Source organism: Somniosus microcephalus, chromosome 19 (assembly GCF_052327205.1).
Source record: "Somniosus microcephalus isolate GS21.2 chromosome 19, FLI_Smic_1.0, whole genome shotgun sequence".
NCBI lineage: Eukaryota > Metazoa > Chordata > Chondrichthyes > Squaliformes > Somniosidae > Somniosus > Somniosus microcephalus.
The window spans coordinates 35,948,117-35,970,750 of NC_141005.1; the positions used below are offsets into that span (position 1 = coordinate 35,948,117).

The following is a 22,634-nucleotide window of genomic DNA, read 5'->3' on the forward strand; positions in this document are numbered from 1 at the left end:
TGAAGGGCAATCCTGCTTAATTACCTCTCGAGTGAGTACATAGACCACAGCTTTCAGTCCCCACACATGCAATCAGAATGATTCCTCAACCGACTCTGAGACTTCAAGACAGTGGAGCACAATTGGGAGTGTAGCAGAAGCAATGAAACCGCATTAGCAACACACAAGACTTGGATTACAAAAATACTTGGACTGTGACACCTATCTCTCCTCATCCACAATAATCCTATTCAAGTTCTTCAATCACTCTTCTCCCTCTCTTCACCCCTGCCCCAGTGCAGTGTCTGTGTAAGGTCAGAAGTATCTCAAAATAGTCAACCTGTTCTCCAGGAAATTTGATAATTTTTTTTGGAATGTGTTTCAGCTAAGGGAATTGCCATTATCTAATCCAAGTTATAATGAGGGCATGTACAAATCTTATCAATACCTGATTTGGTGAACTACAATCTGTATGTTCCATAAACTGAAGTTTATGGCTCACGTTTTTCCCCAGTGGAAATTTTTTTTTAAATGTACTTTTGATTTTTTTTCCCTACTTCTCCATTAAGGTATCCGACCTTCATAGATGCACTCCGTGACCTCGATGATGCATTGTCCATGTGCTTCCTATTTGCAACATTCCCTCGCACGGGTAAATGCCACGTACAGACGATTCAGTTATGTCGGCGGCTAACTGTGGAGTTTATGAATTTCGTTATTGCTTCCAGGTCGCTACGTAAGGTGAGTATCCGCTAAACGGGTGTTGTACGAGTACGTTTCCTGGAATGTAAGCCTGTTGAAATAGGGAGCATTATGTTCAGCAAGATGGGTTATCAATAATGGAGAATGTAGCAATTTTTCCACATTTGTTACCCATTATCGACGTGAAACAATGCAAGATCTGGTATGTTGCAGTTTCCAGGATTCGCAAAGTTAAGATGTAATGAGAGGGCGGAAGAGCTCCGACTACTATAAGGAACCCTTGTAAGTCATGTGTATTATGGGTGGAATAGAGAAGTACTCCGGTCATGATTATCATAAAACAAACCTGCAAACTGAGTAACCCCTCCATAAAGCTGGTACTGTGAATGCTGACAGAAAACATTCAAATACTCATGGAAAGTTATTAAAAATATACATCAATATTGGCTACTAACCAAGAGGTGAAAATTGCATTGATTCTGAATGTAGAGCAAAACAATTGGTAAAGATGGAAAGGCCTTTTTGTTCATATTCTATATCCTTGTATTGAAGCTACTTTAGTAAACCGCAGTAGAATTACCAACTAAGAATTCAGTGCATTGATTATCAATATGCTATTCATATGGTTATGAATAGCAACATGATCCCACAGGAAAACCTGAGCTGCTGGTCAGACTTGCTAACAACACAAAAGTAAGAACAAAGGAGACAAAGGATTTGCAGAAAGCTTTACATCTAATTGGGCAGATACATGGCAGAAGAAATTCATGACAGAAGTGTAAAGACAAAAGTATAAGTATTGAATCAGCACAATCCTGAAGGTCTCTCTGTCTATTATGGCAAATTTTAAAGTACTAACAGAATGTTTGGATATATGGAAATAAAGAGCGAACTTGCCTTTAGATGTAGCTTTTCAGGACCTCGGGATATCCCAACGCACTTCATAGCCAATGAAGTACTAGTCAGAACAGTAAAGTACAGAAGTTAGGTGGCTCGGTGGTCAGATCTTAAGACTATTGTATTCAGTTATTTTTTTCAACTTGTCAGAAAAAGGTATACTTGCATTAGAAGAGGTGCAGAAAAAAGCAATGAGACTGATCCCAAGTGTAAAGGAAATGGGATTTGATGGGAAAACTAGAGAAGTTTGAAGGGGAAGAAAATGTAGAGAGTAGTTTCTTTGTTCAAAGTGCTTCCCCCTTATTATTATACGGGTAAATTAAAACACTTGATATTTCTTTGCTATTCTTTTAAAAAGTTATCGCCATCCTGAAGACTCCTAATCTGCTACACTATTCTCACCAGAGAACCTTGAGTACATTACTCTGGGGACTACTGTGGGGCACTTTGAGATTCTCCATTGCAAACTGGGGGAGTCCGACTTCAGACTAGCCTGAGGATCACACTCTCTCTCGGAGTCAGTTGGCTAACATTGTGTGTGTTGGTCGGTCAGACCTGGCTGCTACAGGTGAATAGCAGATGCTCGCGGTCCAGGCTCTCAAATGAAGAGCCCCACCTTGGCCAGTGTTATAGAAAGCTGTTGCCTGTGGAACCATAGCTCAGCATGTGTGCTCGACTGTCATGTGGTCAAATAACCTGCTGACTCTCGGTCAGGGCTTACGTGATCAAGTGCTTCTTAGCTGTGAAACTGTGCACAGTAAATAGTCAACGGCTTCAGAAGCTAAGGACATAAAATTGGCAAAAGAAAAAATGGGGAAGAGTTGGAGGCACTCCTGGTACTTCTAATTGGAAAGCTCTTATTCTGTAAGAACAGAACTGACATCAATAGACTGACAGCTAATTAGTTAGCAAGCAGTGAACTGGAGCTGGCAGTCTACTGGAATTGGGAGATTAGAGGAACGTAATAGGATCCGGAGATCTTGAGATTGTTTCAGAAAATTGCACAAAAGATAAAATTTAAAGAAAAGCAGCTCAACTGATGAGTGGATGGGACCATTGAGTTGACGTATATATGATGTAAATCATTTACTATTTTAATTATACTTTGCTCTGCCAAATCCGATATAAAAAAATTTAAAGAAGTTGTACTTCATCTTTTACATACTGCAAAAAATGTAATCCACTGTTGGAGGTACAGTTGTATTGTGGATTTTTTTTAAAAAGAATTCACTGTCCAAATTTAGTTGTATAGCAACAAGCACCTACTGTTTAACTTCGATGAAAGCTAATGTTGTAAGCTGCCTACTCTACCCTGCTTTACTCTCTTTCACTGACATGAGCTTTTCTCCTGTGGGCTTTAACTTAGTGGAATATAATTTCTTTCTAGGTATTCCTGTCTATCAAAGGAATTTACTACCAGGCCGAAATTCTTGGTCAACTGATAACCTGGATTGTGCCCTATTCGTTTTCACACGATGTAAGTATCAAGACTGCGTGCTGGCAGCTTGCAGTATTGCTATTCAATATTGTTTGATGAATCCTTAAAGTAATAGCCAGTGAGTATGCAGGAATATGGTGTGTATCATTTCAGGCAGGCAGTGTTATTGCTGAATGTCTGTAGCATAGTCACAATCTATTGGTTAGTATTTGTCAACATTCAATATTGTACATTAATCTGACTCTAAATTCCATAATGTTGCAATAATCTTATAGCCCCAAAAATATTTATTTTGGAAAGAAATTGGGGTAATTGCATAGTGGCAAAGAACTGGCGAGGCAGCTTTGTTAGCATGCAGTTCGACCATTAAATGAGAAGTCTCTTCCCAAGTCTAAATGCTTTTCAAGGGAACATGTTTACCTGCACACACTGTACACTTTACAACTAAATACACCTTTTTAAAAAAAAATAAAAAAAAATCATAGCATTAAGCAGAAGTTTGTGTTTTGTAACAAGTTAATCTTTCACACTTTAAGCATGGAGTTTGGAAGGCAGAGGCCTTTCCTATTCAACTGCAGCTTTGTTCATGCAATGTGCAACTGCTGAGCGACTTCACATCAGGTAGTGGCGTGTTATGATGGCAGCTGTTCCTGTTCAGGTTTCATATTGCCTTATAGGGCAAGTCAGTGTAATTGTGGATTAGTCCCGATCCTATATTGTACCTACAACTCAGTCCAACTTTAAAAACACGGACTGGCTGGATAGCAATTATTTGGCACGCTACTGCTAAGGTTGCAGAGTCACCAGGAATAAAATGCTTGCACAAAATTACTTTTGAAGGGAAGCTCGAATTTGATTACAATCCTAGAACTTCACAGCAAGGAAGGATGCCATTCGGCCCATCGCCCCTGCACCAACTCTCTGAAAGAACTATCCACTCGGTCCCATTTCCCCATACCATTTTAAACTTTTTTTTCAAATATTTATCCACTTCACAAATACTGCGCATTGTGGGCTTTCGCTACTCCCTCGCGCCCCCCCCCCCCCAAACCTAAACTGTTTTCTCAAAGTTTTAATACAAACAGACACAGCAACTTAGTGATTTCACCCCTCAAATATAGTTTTCAACCTACTGTATGTCAAGGTTGATCTTTGAGGCTGAACACCACACTGTATGAGCCCATCGCACTCCAATAATCTCTCCAGCTCAATACTAATCTCTCATATAAATGAAACAAATTTAGTTTAAAAATTAGGAAAAACAAACAGTTGTATTGTAAAGATGACAGTAGAAAAAGTCCAGTTAATTCATTTAACGCCAATTTTACTACAAGCATAAATATTCTGATTTCTGATCATCGAACCTTTTTTTCCCCAAATCTTAGTACTGAGTAGTACTGTGCCTTAGCTTTGCCTTGTACCTGAAGGGAGAAGCATTCAAGCTGCATTGTCTTAAAGTAGCCTGGCAGTAGCACTGTTATGACTGCAAACAGGTGCTGACGAATGGATTTCTTTTGATTTGGGGAAACTACAGTCTCCCTACAAACTTTCAGATATGCTGTCTGGGCTGAGTGGGAGTTTATACAAGCTTTCATCATCTAGATGCAAAAGGATACCACAAATGTCTTCAAGCTGAAATTTTGTTTGTATTAATAACTACATTTATACCAAGTAAAAATGTATCACAGAATCACAGAAACCCCACAGTGCAGATAGAGGCCATTTCGGCCCATCGAGCCTGCACTGACACATATCCCACCCGATCCCCATAACCCCACGTATTTAATCCCCCCTAACACTAAGGGTCAATTTATCATAGCCAATCAACCTAACCCGCACATCTTTGGACTGTGGGAGGAAACCGGAGCACCCGGAGGAAACCCACGCAAACACGGGGAGAATGTGCAAACTCCACACAGACAGTCACCCGAGGCCAGATTTGAACCCGGGTCCCTGGCGCTGTGAGGCAACAGTGCTAACCACTATGCCACCGTGCTGCCGTACTCCAGTCTTTTTGTTGGGAATCTGAGATCCTCAGTTGACCTTCAAAGTACGAGCAATTTCATAAAGTTGTCTTAAGGTGGTTTTGAAAAAACATTGTAATAATACAATTGCTCAATTTTTTTTTTTTTTTTTTTTTAAAGGATTGTATTAGAAGCCTATGTACACTTTAAAATCTCTCTATAGTAGGCCTACATACATGGATTTTTGCAGTTGAACCAGGAACTACTGCACGAGTGGCATGACCATGTTTTAATTTCAATGAATTCTTTGCCCAAACTACTGGGAAAATAAATTCTTGTGTTGCATTCTTCAGAGTGTTGGACAGCTACTGAGCTCAGACCACTACTTGTCTGTCGTTCATTTAGCCAACTGCAATGCTGTGGGCGTTTTTTAATATTTTAAAAGCCTTCATATATTGAAAAGGGTCCCTTGTAACATTGGTATGGGGCACTGCAGCTGGCTTTTAGCAATAAAGCCTCCATTATGCCCTGGTGGTGGATGAACAAAGAACTTTGTAATTCCTTCTATTCATTGTTCAAATGGTCCCATACGTAAATCATGTGATATTTCTTAACCTTGGTGGCACTGCTGTTCCAAAAATGAGCAGACTGTTTCTGGCAGCCTAGCTAATGATGGGGACGTTAGTCCCCTTCTACCAAACTGACGTCCAGGAGAATGATTAGTGTTTTACAGAAATGGAGATAATATGCTTTTATTTCGGGGATTAGTTTGCACTGCCTACACACTTGCCTTTGCTTTACCATTACCACTAACTGAATCTGTCGCACTAAACTATGCCAGACTTGCTCATCACGATCCTCGGGTTTTGATCGAGTTGTCTGCCCTAAAGCTGCCTCTGCCACCAGGTTGCTGAATGATCGGCTGGAGCACTCCCACCCTGGAGCTGCTTTCCCCACCTGTCACAAATCCACCTCGCAGCCTGGTTCTGGATCTCCCATGTGGGCCAGAGGAATCCCTCTCATTGCATGCCTGGGCGTTCTGAACCATGAAGGAACACTGTTGGTCACATGCCTCACACACAAGAAATCTCTCCTGGTTTTGCTGTCATTGAAGAAAGACAAAAAAAATCCCCTACTGAAAGCTCACCATCATAAATTACAGCAGCTGTTTGCAGCAGCCAAGTTTGAAAGTGAACAGTTCTGAAATTGTTAAATGGTGCCAAATAAGTTGGTACCATCTGGCAAAACCAGAGGATAAAGGTAGTTGTGAGTGAAGAAATTTCAAGTTGCTTGTGCCCCATAATGAAGTGTTTATTTTGCAGTTTCGCAATTATCATAGTAATGATCAATTTGCTGGAATACGTTTTTCTCTCAGTGCTGGCTAATCTTGTGGCATTGCTCACTGGCAGACTGGGACCTGGAGTACAGTTGTGACGTTCAGCTGCTCATCTGCCACTGCTCAGTACTGACTGTAAAGAAATTATTCAAGTAGGTCTTGATGTCGGTTTAATTGCTGTTGGCGAGGGAAGTTTGCAGATTGACAGGTGTTTGTCAATGTCTGGCTCCAGGTCTTGCCCCTTCTTTGCGAATATAGCTTTATTAAAACACACAGCACAGATAGCAGCAAATGTTTGCAGCAGCCAGATTTGAAAGTGAAAAGTTTTGTTCTCCAACAATGTCTTTGAGAAAGCTGCAAGCATTTTACTTCCTTTCTTTTATATTGGAGATGATCTTTTGCATTCCTTTGATAATTACTTTCAAAGAATTGTTCTGTCATAAATCTTGGTTTGTATTCTTGTCTGGTGAAGCTTGCAAGTCCTTTTTTCAAGAGCCAAATGAATTGGGTAAAAGAATAACCCAGAAAATGCTCAGCATCCATAAACAGCACAGCAAATAATTAAAACTAATTGTACCTTGTGGTTATTATTAAGAATCGTTCTTAACATTAGTATGTTGAGTACAAGCTCTTCAAAAGCAGAACAGTTGTCCTTGTAGAAAACAGCCTGTTGCAGCTGCAGGGTGACCTTAGCAATAATCTGTGTTTATGTGCGCTGTATACTGCTGACTGGGGCTGCTCGTTGATAATTTACTGTTTGAGAAAAGTTATTCTGAAGGACTGGATATTATGGTGGCTCAAACAAACCTGCCTTTGCTTAAAATCCGGGCTGATGGGATGAATGTCTTCTCTCTCCTGTGTAAAATGACTCTCCAGCTTAAATCCAGTCCTTAATGTGTGTGGACTTTTAGCCAAAAAAAAACTGACTACATTTTTGTGCTTATTTGGCTATTTCATTCAGGCCAAAAGGATGGTTAGTGTGGCAAGTGGGAAAATCCTCCTTGGGAGTGTTCTTCTGTGATGATGGCTGAGGCAGAGTAGAGGGAGTTTTAGTCTGCATCTAGTTGAGTTGTAAATTACTTGGAAAAATTTGATGTTGACACCAGATGCCTGAAATGACAGTGTTCTATTTTCTCATCCTGATTAGCACAAAAATTCAATAAGAAATGGGTTACCATCTAGTTGCAAGCAGAATTATTTTTAATTCGAGAACATGGCAGCAATCTGTTCATACTGAAAGATTTTTAAGTCATGTACAATGCTTTTAGGTGCATTTGGCTTTTTAAACAAAAATAGTGATGCATCTGAATATGTTGAATTGGTTTATCCTGACCTAGTATATGGAAGACCGTTAACTTCCCTCTTCTTTTTGATTTACATACTTGTCTAAAGTGTGACTTGTCTTGGTATCTGAACATTTGATCCGGCTTGGCTTACAACAAAGTCATCCTCGTGCTTTGGATGTATTGCATGTAAAGTTGGTAATCCCTGTTTCATTATACTTAACTAGTAAAGAAAATCCCTTTTCACTTCAGATTTTGTTCTGTTGATTTGTTCCCAGGTGGTATCAAATAAGCTTATTTTGTTCAAAACAGATACTTCTGTTTTTGTTTTAAAGGCTTTCTGGGTGGTCCAGTTTTAAGCTATACATTTTTTTTTAAACTGCAGTTTCATCCTGGAAATGATTCCATAATGTTTGTTCTTGTAGCTTAATTAAGCTTCTTAACTCGAGCTCTAAAATTGTGTTTCTAGCATCCAACAGATGTGGACTACAGAGTGATGGCTACCTTCACAGAGTTTTTCACAACCATTCTAGGATTTGTCAATTTCAGACTCTACCAGAGCCTCAACCTTCTTTATCCTCCAAAGGTAGATTAGATTTTCATTCACTAAATTTAACATCCTTGAAAGTGTCCCAGAGATCATTTGACACTTCCAGTTTATAGGATTTGTTATGCACAGTATGTGAATCATCTGGCTCAGATTATGTATGGGCCAGTTTTCCCTCTTCAAATTTGCTTCCGCTGTATATTTTCTGCTGTCTTTTTGTTTTGTAGGCCTAGTATAGTTAGGACAGCAGAAATGTTGATATCACTGCACAAACTTCTGTTGTTCAACCGTTGTGCGTCACCAAGAGTATGAAGTACTCTTATTCTGTCTGTTTCAATAGTTTGAAGCCCACGGTGGTAATGCTCCATCTGAGTGACTGTCTCCACTATTGTAAAATAATAAAAAATAAAACTCTTCACTCAAAAATAGAATTGGGAGAGTTTTAATAGGTCAAATAAATCTTTGATCTAGTTAATTACAAAGATGCCCAAGTCCTACCTGTGACCTTTCACACGTGGAGTGGCTATCCATTTACTATACTGTTCATAATGAATGTGCCAATGTATTTAGTGCTGGACTAGGTCCTCTTGAGCTGATAGAAGAACAGTCACACCACGTGCTTTTAACATTGACCCCTTTTCCAGAATAAACCCTTTTGGAATGTTAATTAGAGTTGTAATGTTCACCAGGTCCACGTGGTATTCCACACCCTGAGACAGCTGGTGGGTAATCATCCAGCAAGACTCTCCCAGCACGACCCTTAAGTTGGCTGCTGGTAGACAACTGAATAGTGTGGCCTGGGAGGAAAGGGACTTGCCCTGTGGGAAATTGCTTGGTACTTTGTCAGAAACATCCCCATCTGCACAGCAAGATTCAATAACCCGCCATATGGGGGAATCTTGAGCACAAAGCCGCGTTCTGCGGCTTTGTGGAACAACCCTTTGGAGCACTCTGCCCGATCTGGTTCAGTAAAAGTGCTTTGTTTTCACATTGAGCTGCTGTTGGATAGCGCTTACAAATACTGTTCTGTTGGAACATGATGCATTTCTTTCAGCCCCCTTGTCGTTCTATTGTTGGATGTATGCACATTCCTCTCCTTATGCGAAATGTTCTTGTTTCATTTGCATTTGTGACCTTTTGAGTTTTGAGCCGTCCACATTCATAAATTAAATTAGTAATATTCCCTTGCTGATATTTGTTGATCAGGACATATGCTGGTTAAAATGTTTTTCTTTAAAAAAAATTATAGTTATTTGAGCAAACACTAACGGCAGAACCTTTTAATGAGGTTTATTTCTTAAAAATACCATCACTGGAGAAATTGATACCCAATTTACACGCCAGTTAAAACAGTTTGGGTCCAAAATACTGGAAAGAACATAATTTAATACACAGTTTCCATATTTCCAAAATCATTCGTCTATAATTTATAGACTACTTGAATCCAATGTAAAAGTTTGATTAAATTTAAGCTTATTTGAATTCAAAATATGTTGAGTTATTGCAAAGATCCAGTCACATGAACGGGCAGGTTAAATGAGCTAAAGACACAAAGGAAAATAAATCCGATCTGGCTAATCAAAATATAGAAACACTACCTCAGTTTGAGAAACTAATCACTAGTCCAAAATGATGCAAAAAGAACTCAAACCATTGAAATGAAACGTTGAGCTAATGTTTACAAACTGGAGAAAGATTCAAAGGGTTGTGAGCTACAAAACTATCAAATATTTTTGATTAGAAAAGGTTATCTGTTCCTTATATGTTAGTAGGTGCTTGTCATATTTTCACTGTCCCATAGATATCCCATAAATGTGGCTAGTTTGTGTATGCAACAGTATTCACTCTTTTAGTTGTAGAATTTGCCCATAAAACAAAAAGTTCCTTTCTTTGTGGTAGTTAATTGTTTTACTGTGTCTGTTTGTATTTTAGTCATGTAATATATAGTATTTTACAGACTGCGACCCATGTTGTATCTACCATTGTGATTCTACGATTCATTAAAAGATTTGTGGTCAGAAAAGTCTGAAGGATTCATATCCTTTTATATGTTTAGCATAATAAACTAAATTGAAAATTTATTTTCAGCTTGAAAACAAACTAGAAGACAGTGAGCTGAAGCAAGATGACGAAGAGAAGTATGCAATGGACTCGGAAAGTTATATGGAAGTGAGTGGCGATCCTAACTGAGATCTAACCTTAAAAGCAAAGTAGTCACATTATTCACTGCTGATTTGAATTTTATGGTCTTTGTAGAAACTGGCTGCCTTGAGTGCAAGTTTAGCTCGTGTGGTGTCTTCAAATGAAGAGGATGATGTGGCGCCTGATGAATTCCCTGCGGATGAAGTAAGTTTTAAATTGTATTGCTCACCATTATTGAGCAGTGTGTTTTTCAATGAGAAGAGAGCCTTCTTTCCTTTGGTGCTCAACTTGGGCTTTCAATAGTTTTGTCGTCTGTTTGTCTGCTGCTTCGCCATGTTTTCATATGAGGGAATGGAAAATTGGGCAGCTTGGTGCAAGCAGAACTGCTCCATGGGTGACCACGAGCTGTCCATCTATTCTATAGTTGTAGCGCAGACTCCTTTTGTATTAGTACAGGCAAAAAATATATTTATATCAGCAGGGCTAATTGTCACTATTGTGTAGGTGACATACAAAATGGGAAATCTAGGGCCATTGCTTGGTTGAAGTTGTAGACCATCACCCAACAGTGATTCTCACTATATCGCTCTAATTAACCAGAATGCATCCTTACCGAGTGCACCAGTTGCATGCTGAGAGAGAAAAATACTATATCAGCTATAAAATAGGTATGTAACCGTGCAATGAAGACAGAATTCAATCCGTTTGAAGTTATACTATTTCAATCTTTCCCCGTCTAGCTTTCCATCAGTTCTGTTAAATTGCATGGGTGCTGAGTTTAATTGAAGAGAACACTGCTGACTTTTACATGCATTAAATACTATAGGTTCATGACGAAACTGCTTTAATTTGCCCTTCCCGAGAGAGCACGGAAGTGCAAATGAAAGGAAAATTTAGTTTAAGACTTGGAAAAGAGACTTTTGAAATGAGTGGGCTTGCACCCACCTGGTCAGTTGACATTCGCTGTTGAGAGCTGCTCGTGAATAGCGGCCGCTCGGCTAAGGAACCACAACAAGAGCAAGAAGTCAAGCCTTCAGGAGAGGAGGGAGGGATATTTCAAGAAAAATAAAAAATACTGTTTAATTTCCCCTGGGCATAAAAACACAATAGGAATAGCACACAAACAAGCATGCCTGCTCCAAAAATAGTATTAAAAAAAAAAATGCCTTTTTATTGCCAGATACAATTTGCATGTCCTTTGTGATCTTGTGACATTTTGAATGATTTACAAAACCACCTAGATTAGCCTCTTTTCCAAGACAATTTTTATGAGCACCCACCTTTTTTAGTTTGTTTTTGTGCACCGAACCAGATTGTTAATTTAAAAAATCTCTCTTTCAGCACGTGTTTAACCTTCCCTTACTATTCTATTAATGCTCTTTTCCCTCGTAACATGTAAATGCCTAAATAATATGAATGCAAAGTAGATGTCAGATTTTGCTGCCAAGTTGATGTGCTAAGAACAGAACAGAACCGTTTTCAGAATTAGTTGGGCAGTGCATTAATGGTTTGTACCATAAACGTGTTAAGTGAAATACAAAGTGATATTCTGCTGCCTACATAGGCTTTATGGTATCTGAATAAGCTCTTCGATATTTAAAGTATAAAAACCAAGTTAATACTTAAAATTTTAACTGTGTACATATATCTGGTATGTACAGAATATTTACTATGTTACATACACAACTCATTTGAGACTGTTACTTGTGCGTTAGGAGGTTAGCCTCAGCAGCAAAATAAATAAGGTGCCCTGGGGTAACTTCTATTATTCATTCAGGAAAATACAGAGCTGCTTGAAGAGAGACAAAAAGAGCAAAAAATACTGGAAAAACAGAAGAAGTTGTTTGAAGGGTTGAAGTTTTTCTTGAACCGAGAAGTACCGCGTGAATCACTGGCATTTGTCATAAGGTATGTACGTCAGGTTGTGTTATGGGTAAACAATTTTTTAACCCCTTAAACCCAACCCCCCCCCCCCCCCATCATTACTGACGGTGTCGACACCTTGCTGGGGTATGGGGTACAGTTCGACAAGTGCTGTGCACTCACTGGTACCTCGCACGGATGACCATTATTCATTTGTGAGCCCCAGGCTGACTGACCATGGGCCCAAGCCCAATCCTGTGTTCTACGTATGCACTTTCACCTGTATTGCTGGATAGCGATCCTGAGTGGGAGCCCTAGCTGACTGTTCTTCACCTCTCTCCGCCCCATCTTGCGCACTGAGGCCAATTGTAGCACCCTACTGTTGCTGCAGCTGAGGCATCAAACCTGGTATCTTCCTGGTATATAGGGCTCCACTATTTGTCTGATAAACTTGCTGAACCATTGAAATCGGTAGTGATTAAGTCACTTTTTACTAATTTAAATACTATTGTCCTTTTTTTGTCATCTCGTTTTGAATTTTGCTACGGTGCAGTTCCGCAGCCTGGCCATTTTCATGTGCTTCCAGACTCTGAATGTTGGCGCCTTATTTGATTATATAGGGCATCATAACCAGGCCCAATCCTGTTTTTACTCAATATTCACACATGCACAATTTGCAGTCACTGGATAGCATCGTGGAATGGGAACTGTGCCTGACATTTCTCTCTCCTCTCGTACTTGTTTGTTGCTCAAGAGAACTCTGCTTTAGAAAAAAAAAACTTTAAACCGTTTTCAACCAATTTGTTTTTTTTTAATCGATTGCTTTTTTAGGTGTTTCGGAGGCACGGTATCATGGGATAAGGCACTTTGTATAGGTGCTGTTTATCCTGTTACAGATGAAACCATTACTCACCAGATAGTGGACAGGCCAAATCTTGATAAACAGTTTATCAACAGGTATGTTTTTATATAAAATTTAATTTCCGGTTCAGTAAGTGTGAGTTACGTTTTGTCACCAGTGGTAAATATTCACTTCCAGGTTTAATGCAAGTGAATGATTCTCTGTGTCCTCCACATGCCATAGTTGTAGAGCCCAGCTTGAGCAGTTCATGAAACAAAGTGCAAAATACTGCAGATGATGGAAACCCGAAACAAAAATAGTTTTTTGCCGTGGCACATTGTTTCACTTTCCAGCAACTGGGCATGTTGACCTCCATCTTTGCATTCCTAGAAGCCAGTCACAGAACTAAGATGTTGGCTGCATGCCCTCGGCGCGCTCAAGTTAAGAAAAAGTTCGTTCTTTCGCACCCCCCCCCCCCCCCCCCCCCCCCGGGATAAATGATGTTGGCTTTGGTTCTTTATCCGCGGAATGGTGAAGCAGAACTTGATCAGAAAGTATTTATTACGATATCTTTGAACAATTTTAACCATTGTTTTAACAGAGATTTAATCTTTCAGTTTAAATTCTAGTGCAGACCACATTTATTGTACTCTTGCCGATCCTTCAGCATATATTGCTATTTTCATTGGACCTGCAGGGTAATTTAAATCAGTAGTTTGACGTGTGAAGTGCCTGCAATTTCTAAATTTTGACAAATAGATTCTTGCTTGTGGTATAAGAAAATGAAGTGAAATATAACCAGAATACCAGCTGCTTGCTTAACCGGTAACATCCATGTAATGAGCAGTGTCCTGAAAATATGACTGGGTCCCATCAACAGCTTTTAAGATGATCCAAGCAAGTTATTAAGTCATTTCCCCCTCTATATTCCTATATCTGTTGCTTTTTGCCTCCTTTCTCGAAACAGGCAGTCATGGTGTGGCATTCCTGACCATGTATATCAGCCAAAAACCGAGCGAGGACGGCTGGGTGCTGTAGCTGAGGTTCTCTAAGAAGTTTCCCTTTCCTTTTCTCCTTTCAGTAAGACACTTCAGCTAGTGTATTGACCTGAAAACCACAACACTTGCCCACCAAGGATTGGAATTCAAGACTATTGGGTTGGGATTCAAATCTGTGTTCCCACTATTTGATTCTGGCATTCTGCCATTACAGTTGATGAGAGGCTCTGAAACTAGCTTTTTTTTTTAATGTGAGCTAATGCAGAATCTCTCTACTTCCCTTTTGGTCTGCAGATCTATAACTAACTAAAAATCTATGTGTAATTGTCCACTGCTGCAAATTATTTAACATTGATCAGCTCTTTTTTCTATTACTTGCAGGTATTATATCCAGCCCCAGTGGGTCTTTGACTGTGTTAATGGCAAAACACTGCTTCCTGTAGAAGATTATTTTCTCGGAGTGATTTTACCACCTCATCTCTCTCCATTTGTGGAAGAGAAAGATGGAGACTACATTCCACCAGAGAAGCTCAAGCTCTTGGCCATTCAGAGAGGCGAGAGTACATGTAAGCTGGTTGACTCATTCATTTATGTTTAGTTCATTTCCAAATACAACTATCCTTTCGAGCACTGTTAACTGTATTGATTGTCTGCTTAAGATAGAAACAGATCTTTGGGATGCAATATTTAAAGCACAAATGTTTCTGGCTCTTCTGTCGTCGCAGATTATAATTTAAAGCTTATGGAATATAAAGTCTCCTGAGGGTTGTGCCAGCTGCCTGAATTGGGAAAAAAATGGTCTAAATTGGCTGACCTGAAAAACCAAAAACTGTCTTGCCTATAACATAGCCCACTTTGGATGACTTCATGTAATACTTGCAGACATTAATTCGTATAGACTCCTTTAAGAAATGAGCTACAAAGCCAGTACTGCATACTCCGCCTCCATCTCAGTTATTAATGTAATGTATTGGTTCCCTCTTCTCAGGTACTGTCTCCCCTCTTTTCCCCCCCCCCCCCCCCCCCCATCCCTTTCAAAACTACTGTCATCATCCCCCACCTCAAAAGAAAAACCCCACCCCAGACAACCTCTGTCCATGCAAACTACTGCCCTATCTAGAAGCTTTCTTTCCCCGCCAAGGTACTTCACTGTGTTGTCCCCTCTCAAATCTGTGCCTGCCTTTCTTGTAACTTCCTGTTTGAATTTCCACCCCTGCCATAGCAATGAAATGCCCTAGTCAAAATGATATCCTCTCTGATTGTGAGGTGGTGCATTTTCACTCCTCGGCGCCTCTGCAGTTGTTGATGCGGTTGACTGCACCACCATCCTCCAATACATCTCCGTTGCCCATCTGAGTGGGACTGCCCTCGCTTGGTTCCATTCTTATGTATCCAATTATAGCTAAAGCATCCCCAACAATGGCCTCTTCCAGCCCTGGAGTGCCCCAAGGATCTATCCATGGCACCCTCTTTGTCATTTACTTGCTTCTTCTTGGTAACAGCTGCAGACATGGGGACAGCTTCCACTTATACACTGACAACACCCACCACACTCAGCCCCTTCACTGCCACTGTGCTTTCATACATCTTGTCTGACATTCGGTCTTGGATGAGCCACAGTTTTCTTCACTTACACATTGGGAAGACCAAAGCAATTGCCCTCCTCTCCCCAGCACAAACTCCATACCCATACCATCACTTCCATCCTCTTCCTCACCTGCCATCTCGGGTCAAACCAGACTGTTTACAACTTCCGCGTCTTATTTAACCCTATGCTGAGCTTCCAACCCAATATCCTTTCCATCACAAAGACCGCCTACTTCCATCTCCATAACATTGCCTGCCTCTGCCCCAGTCTCGGCCCATCTGTTGTTGAAACTCTCATGCTCAATTATTCCAAAGCTCTCTTGGCTGGACTCCCTTCTTCTACCTTCTGCAAACTTCAGCTGATCCAGAATTCTGCTGCCTATACCCTATCGCACATCAAGTCCTGTTCACCCATTACTCCCGTCCTTGCTGACCTACATTGGCTCCCGGTCCCCTAGTGCTTCCAATTAAAAATTCTCATCCTTGTGTTTAAATCCTTGTCCCCTCCTATATCTGTGACCTCTTCCAGCCGTACAACTGCCCCACCCCCAGAACTCTCTACTCTTCCAACACTGGCCTCGCGCTCTAGAATAGCCTCTGAAAACGCCTCTATCTCCCTCCTCATGACCTTCCTTTCACCACCTTTGACCAAGCTTTTGATCAGTCTGAAGGGATATTTACTAGTCCTAGCCCCTTTAGAGCTACCCCAGATCAGGCGTATTTCTCAGACGTTCACTTTCAACTAAAGTTTGAGGTAGCCGAATCCTAAAGACGCTTAATTGGGTCCAAAGGTCCGGGCTATCTCTCCCTAAAGGAAAGAAATGTTACCTTCCTCCAGATAGTGCTTTTAATAAGTTTAGCTCGACGGTAACATCCTGGACATTGAGGGTCCGGAGATCTCCCCCAGAATTCTGTAACTCTTCACCAAAGAGGGTACAGAAATTGAGTTTGCGATTTATTGATACAGAAGACTTTTGTGAGACGAATTTTTAAAATATATAGAGATTTATTAAAGAACCGACCTGCAATCTACAGTTGGTGAATCAGTCAATCACAACATTAACAGTTCTAAAAAGAGGAAAAAATACTATCTTTTTAACAGAGAATCTTACTTTTAAATCTTAACTTCGCTACAGTATTATAGTTCTTAAAGGTTTCTATACAAAGAGTGGTAGACTACTGAGCCGCCTCTGTAGCCAAGAATTGCTTTGCCCGATTAAAGCAAGTCTGATATCCTATTTGAAACTTCAATATTTTTACCCTTTTCCAGTGGTATTTCCGTTAAGGTTTTCTGCTGATGCAAGTTAATTATCCCTATTCATCTTTCTGCTGACCTCGGCAATTCTTACTGCTATATCAGCCAGAATCTTGTCTCATCTCCAGGTGTTCTAGGGTCACCATATAGAATGGTGTGAAAGGCAGGTGTTCCTTTATTTTGTCATTTTACGAGGGCAGATGTTCCTTATCTTATGTGCCATCTTTACAAAGTTTAAATTAGAACACCTTATCCAGGGTGAACCATTGTTTTTGTTCCCAAAGGTCAGCCAGTCTGAGCCATGCACCTTCTGTTTCAATAAGGTTATTTATTCAGGGTCAACAACTGTCTTCTCTCAATAGCCAGAATTCTTTCATAGCTACAGTATTTCATAGTTGGGTTTCTAAATTTCCAAACCCAGTTTGTCATGTTTTAGTAAGGCCAGAATTCTTTCATAAAGTAGTGTATTTTTCTGAATCGGTTATATGGCTTATTCCTTCACAAGTCCTCCTAATACCTCCTTTTTTGGCTCAGCGTCCATTTTTGGCTGATTACGCGCCTTGGGATGTTTTTCTACATTAAAGGCGCTATATAAATGCATGTTCTTACCACCTAACTTACATTTTCTGAACTCCATGTCCGATTCCTCCTGACTGAATAGCTCGGCTAGTATCATGCTTTGGCTAACCAAGAAAGGAATAATTGGGGGTAATTAGATTAAGGGGAAAGGTTGTAATTTAGGAGGAAATGAAAGGGGGGGAGGAGGTTAGGTTAGAAAAACAGTGAGAAAGATGGTAAAAAAGGACAGTGAGTAAAATTTAATCTCCTGATAGTACAACTAGTGATACAGAATCAACAAGGGAATTTTAAGAAGACTTTACCTGAGGTCGCTACAAAAGTTAATAGTGCCACTGGATACCTGACTTCACACAAATATCAGCACTTTACTTAAAAAGTAGAAATAAGCAACCAACCTTTGTGAGCATACATAGAAGACAGGATACAATTACAGCAACAATGTGGAGGCCTATAATGTAACTTATTCCGAATGATCACTGATATCATAAAACTTACGTTTCTTGTGTTGCATTTATTACAGATGAAAATGAAAGTCAATCTGAAGAGGAGGATGAACAGGATGACCAAGAGTCTGAGGATGAAGATATGGATGAAATAGAAAAACAAGATGAGGAAAGACTGAAGAATATGGAGGCTCAGAAGATGAAAAGCAATGTGAGTTCCAGTAGAAACAGCTTCTACATAAATTTGAGTAAAATTCAGTGTTTCATTATGCCATAATGATACGTACATTTTTTTTAATGTGGCAAATCAGAGACTTTATATTTGGCTTAATATGAAATATAATGTCTCGCATCCACATTCTTCAGTTCTGTGGTCCAGTCAAGAACGGGCAATTACACTGCAAAAGGAAACCCAAATGAATTGCAGAAAAGGTGATAAATTAGAAAGGAATTCCTTGCTGTTTGGGGTGAAAAATAATGTTCTCCTATTCTAAATTTTGCAAAGAACTGTAACCTATAATTTAGGTATATAGTACCTCCCTGGAAATTTGGACTTTTTTCCCTAAAAATATGAAAAGCCTAGGAGCAAAAAGATAACGGTTGACTTTTAAGTTGCAGCTTTGTCATAAGCAAGTAGTCAAAATACACCCAGTGCTTCAACACTGGAAAAAAAAATTGAATTGATTGAAGTCAAGTGAAACGCTGCTTTGGCTGCAGTTCTGAATGTAAAAAGGTTGTCCGGGACAAAAGGAGGTCAAGGGTTGCAAAATCGGTGCAATTATACTTGCACCCTTCCGCATCTTTTTCTGAGTATCTTTACAAAGTGTTGACCTGTGCATGCACTGATTATTTGTGAAGGCCAAAACTTAACATATTTGATATTTCCCTCGAGCTACTGATTCTGTTTTCCACAGAAACTGAATGTGAAGGTAACCGCAGGGACCGTGAAGGTGGAGAACAAAGCACAGGCGTCCCAACGGGAACAAGCTGAGGAAAAGCGCCTGGCTATCATGATGATGAAGAAAAGGGAGAAGTATTTGTACAATAAAATCATGTTTGGCAAGAAGAGAAAAGTTCGGGAGGTTTGTGTTTCAATCTGTTCTTATTTCTATTCTCTCAAATGCTCCATGGTTCTGTATTTTAAGTGTTTGAAGCACTGTTTATTTTTTAAATGAGTTGTACAGTAATTTTATAAATCTTCAGGATTTTCTTAAAGGTAATGGAAGCGATCTATTTCAAACTTGAAGCCTGTTTCCTTACAAATTTGGGGTGTGGTCCCACTGAGAATGAAACAGAAATTAGTAATTGAGTTTACTTGAAGTGCTGAGGGTTCATGAAGGTTTTTAAAATAAAATTTTATATTTTTTATTTCAATCCTTCAATATGTCTGCTATTGTCTAGTTTTGGTCACCCAGTGAAAGGGACACTTTCAGGCATAAAGTGAGACCATGAAGACACTCAAGACTGAGGAAGGGGAGCTTATAAAGCTATACAATATATTAAATTGTATCGATAAACTAAATCATGAGCACTAGAAGATGTAGACACTACAACAGAACAAATGAGCACAAGCTAAAATTAAAAGACCAGTTTAGCTGAAACTGCTCCATATCAAGACTGATCTAATATGCGAATATGCTATGTCACTTCCTGTTGAGGCTGAACAGCTAATTTTCCTCCTTTGCACTGCCTCCAGCCTTGACTGTCTTCCTTGTGTACATTGACTGGAGCACACTACGGTTTTAGCATACAGAATCATTGGGAGCAAGTTAAAAATGTGAGCAGGCCAGTCAAAAACCACGAGATTTATCCGTCTTCTCAACAGTGAATTTGAGTAACAACTTTTAACTCGTGTTCTATTTAAATTCAGTTGGAAGCCTTTGTATCTACTTCAGCTGAAGAGTTAAACATCATCCACAATTTGTAATAGATGCTGTTTGACCTTCATGTAATCTTTTGTAACATAATACCTGAAGTTTATTTTTGCATAAAGTCTCTTTATGCATTTATTTAAAACACATTAAAGCATATGCCCACATTCCCATTGAAAATAATTGAAATTCCTAGAATTCTTAAACAAGAAGGGGCCCAACTAGTGGGAATAAAACAATCTTTCAAATTCATTTTGTTCAATTCGCATTCTTTTTCTTCTCTCTTTCTCCGCTCCAAAATATGACTTTTTTATATGGCTGCTTCGGGTTGAAGATTTTGTTGCAGCTAATGCCGGTGTCACTCAGAGCTGATAGCTGGGATGAGATATATTGACGGCTGCTTTTTCTATCGGATAGCGGCCAGTCTCCAAGCAACGCTGCACAGCCACGCGGCTGTTTGCCAGCCCGTGCCACCTGGGACTGGCTTTTTCAATGTTAAGTGAAGGGGCCGCACACCCCTAACAAAAAAAAACAAAAAAAATTGAGGAACATTGTCTCCAAGTACTCCACCTAATAGCATAAGTGGGAACTGACAAAAAGGTTTGTAGAGTTGTGGTCAGGAGGGGCAGCCCAGGGGATCAACTTGATTTCTAGATTATGAATTTAAATCTTCCATTATTCCTCCCAAGTTACATTTATGTGGTGGATTTTTTGAATTATTAAATATTTGAAGACTTGTATTTTAATACTTCTTACACTATCCAACCTGCATCTTTTTTTACCTCCCTCTACAGACAAACAAGTTGGCAGCTAAGAGGAAGGCTCATGACGATGTGCTTAAAGCTGCGAAAAAGAAAAGCAAGAAAATTAAATCACAATAAAATAATGAAAGCCGTTGCACATCTGAAGTTTTAAATGAATTCTGATGAGTGGACAGTACGGATTCCATGTACGGTGATAGTACAGTATCTTGAAGCCTTTCAGCGACCTCTTCTGAGGCAGTTTCATTGGGTGCTGGATCTCATGAGTTACCATCTAGCTAAATAGAAAGAACTCTATCTGTAAAAAGTTATTTAAGACTTTGTTACAAGAGTACTTGTGCTATGCAAGATTGAAGTGTTCTTACAGGGCCTGCCTTATGCTTATGGATTTCTTGTACTATTACATAGATTCTCTTCTAGTTGTAAAATCTAATGAGTGCGCCATTTTGGCACTAAACCTGTCTTAAGCAGAGCAATGTCGGTCTGCAGAGATATGTAGTACATTGTGTGCAGCTTAAGCTTGCACTGAAGAATGGGAAGTGTCAAAGGTGGAATCATAAATTTATTTTTAAATCGTGTGATCTGACTGTTAATGTTGCACTTTTTGTAATGCAAATTGTTGTACAGTTTAAAAGATTTCAGGTCTCCATTTAATTTGAAACCTTTTATGCTTATTGACTTTTTTTAATTGAAGTCAAACTAGCCATGTAAGCAAACTTGTAACTATTAAAATTATAGCCATCAAGAAGCATGATCAGTACTGTAGCAACAGTTCATGAACTTCAAAATCTTAAAAGAAACTACAAAATGGAGACAACAAACAGTCCATTGCAAATGAGCTGCAATTTCAATTTCCCTGATCATTGTCATTTACATAAGCTGTAGTATCAAAATCCTTGGCATTAAAGATCTTGTTTTTAGAATCATAACGGCACAGAAGGAGGCCATTCGGCCCATCGAGTCTGTGCCGGCTCGCTGTAGAGCAATCCAGTCAGTCCCATTCCCCCTGCTCTATCTCCGCAGCCCTGCAAGTTTATTTCCCTCGAGTGCCCATCCAGTCTCCCCTTGAAAACATTGAGTGTCTCCGCTTCAACCACTTCCATCGGCAGCAAGTTCCAGGTCCTCTCCACTCGCTGCGTAAAGAAGTTTTTCCTCACATCCCCCCTATATCTCTTGCCCAAAACCTTAAATCTCTTTCCCCTAGTCCTTGTACCATTAACTAGTGGGAACAACCTATCAAATCACCCCTCAACCTCCTTTGCTCTAATGAAAACAAATCCAGCTTCTCCAACCTGTCCTTGTAGCTAAGATCCCCCATCCCTGGAACCATTCTGGTAAATCTCTGCACCCTCTCAAGGGCCTTCACATCCTTCCTAAAGTGGGGTGACCAGAACTGGATGTAATACTCCAGTTGTGGCCTAACCAGCGCTTTATAAAGGTTCAGCATAACTTCTCTACTTTTGTACTCAATACCTCTATTTATAACACATGTTTTGTTAACCACTTTTTCAATGTCTTGCCACCTTCAGGGACCTATGCCCATTAACTCGCAGGTCCCTCTGTCCCTGCACACTCTTTAAAACTGTGCCATTAAGTGTATATTGTCTCTCCCTGTTCCTTCTGCCAAAATGCATCACCTCACATTTCTCTCTTAATTCCATCTGCCCATTCTGCTAGCCTATCTATGCCCTGTTGCAGTCGATTAGTATCATCAGTGGCCCCAATACTGACCTTTGGGGGACACCACAGCCATTTACCACAACTTGCTGTTTTTTGTCCTTAAGCCAATTCCTTATCCAAATTGCCACTGATCCACCTATTCAATGAGCGTCAATTTTGTTAACCAGCCTTCTATGTGGTACTTTGTCAAACGCCTTCTGAAAATCCATGTAGACAACATCCATTGCATTCCCTTCATCAATCTCTGTTACTTTATCAAAAAAATTCAATTAGATTAGTCAAACACGATCTACCTTTTACAAATCTGTGTTGGCTCTCTTTAATTAGCTTAAACCTCTCCAAGTGTCTTAATTTTTTCCTTGATTATTGTTTCTAAAACTTTACCCATCACTGATGTTAAACTGACCAGCCTGTGGTTACTAGGATTGTCCTTGCACACTTTCTTGAACAATGGTGTCACATTTGCCA

General features: G+C 39.8%; 1 protein-coding gene across 1 annotated transcript in view; it reads left to right on the plus strand.

The window, feature by feature from the left end:
* pes1 (pescadillo ribosomal biogenesis factor 1) overlaps nt 1-21,235 on the plus strand; it is a 35,851-nt gene extending 14,616 nt beyond the window's left edge. The window contains exons 5-15 of the mRNA XM_085961529.1: nt 549-720; nt 2,966-3,055; nt 8,069-8,185; nt 10,235-10,315; nt 10,403-10,492; nt 12,066-12,196; nt 12,983-13,108; nt 14,372-14,556; nt 17,932-18,065; nt 18,769-18,936; nt 20,520-21,235. Of these exons, the coding sequence (XP_085817655.1) occupies nt 549-720; nt 2,966-3,055; nt 8,069-8,185; nt 10,235-10,315; nt 10,403-10,492; nt 12,066-12,196; nt 12,983-13,108; nt 14,372-14,556; nt 17,932-18,065; nt 18,769-18,936; nt 20,520-20,606 (1,381 nt within the window). The 3' untranslated portion in view covers nt 20,607-21,235. The remainder of the gene's footprint in view (nt 1-548; nt 721-2,965; nt 3,056-8,068; nt 8,186-10,234; nt 10,316-10,402; nt 10,493-12,065; nt 12,197-12,982; nt 13,109-14,371; nt 14,557-17,931; nt 18,066-18,768; nt 18,937-20,519) is intronic.
* The last annotated feature ends 1,399 nt before the right edge of the window (nt 21,236-22,634 follow it).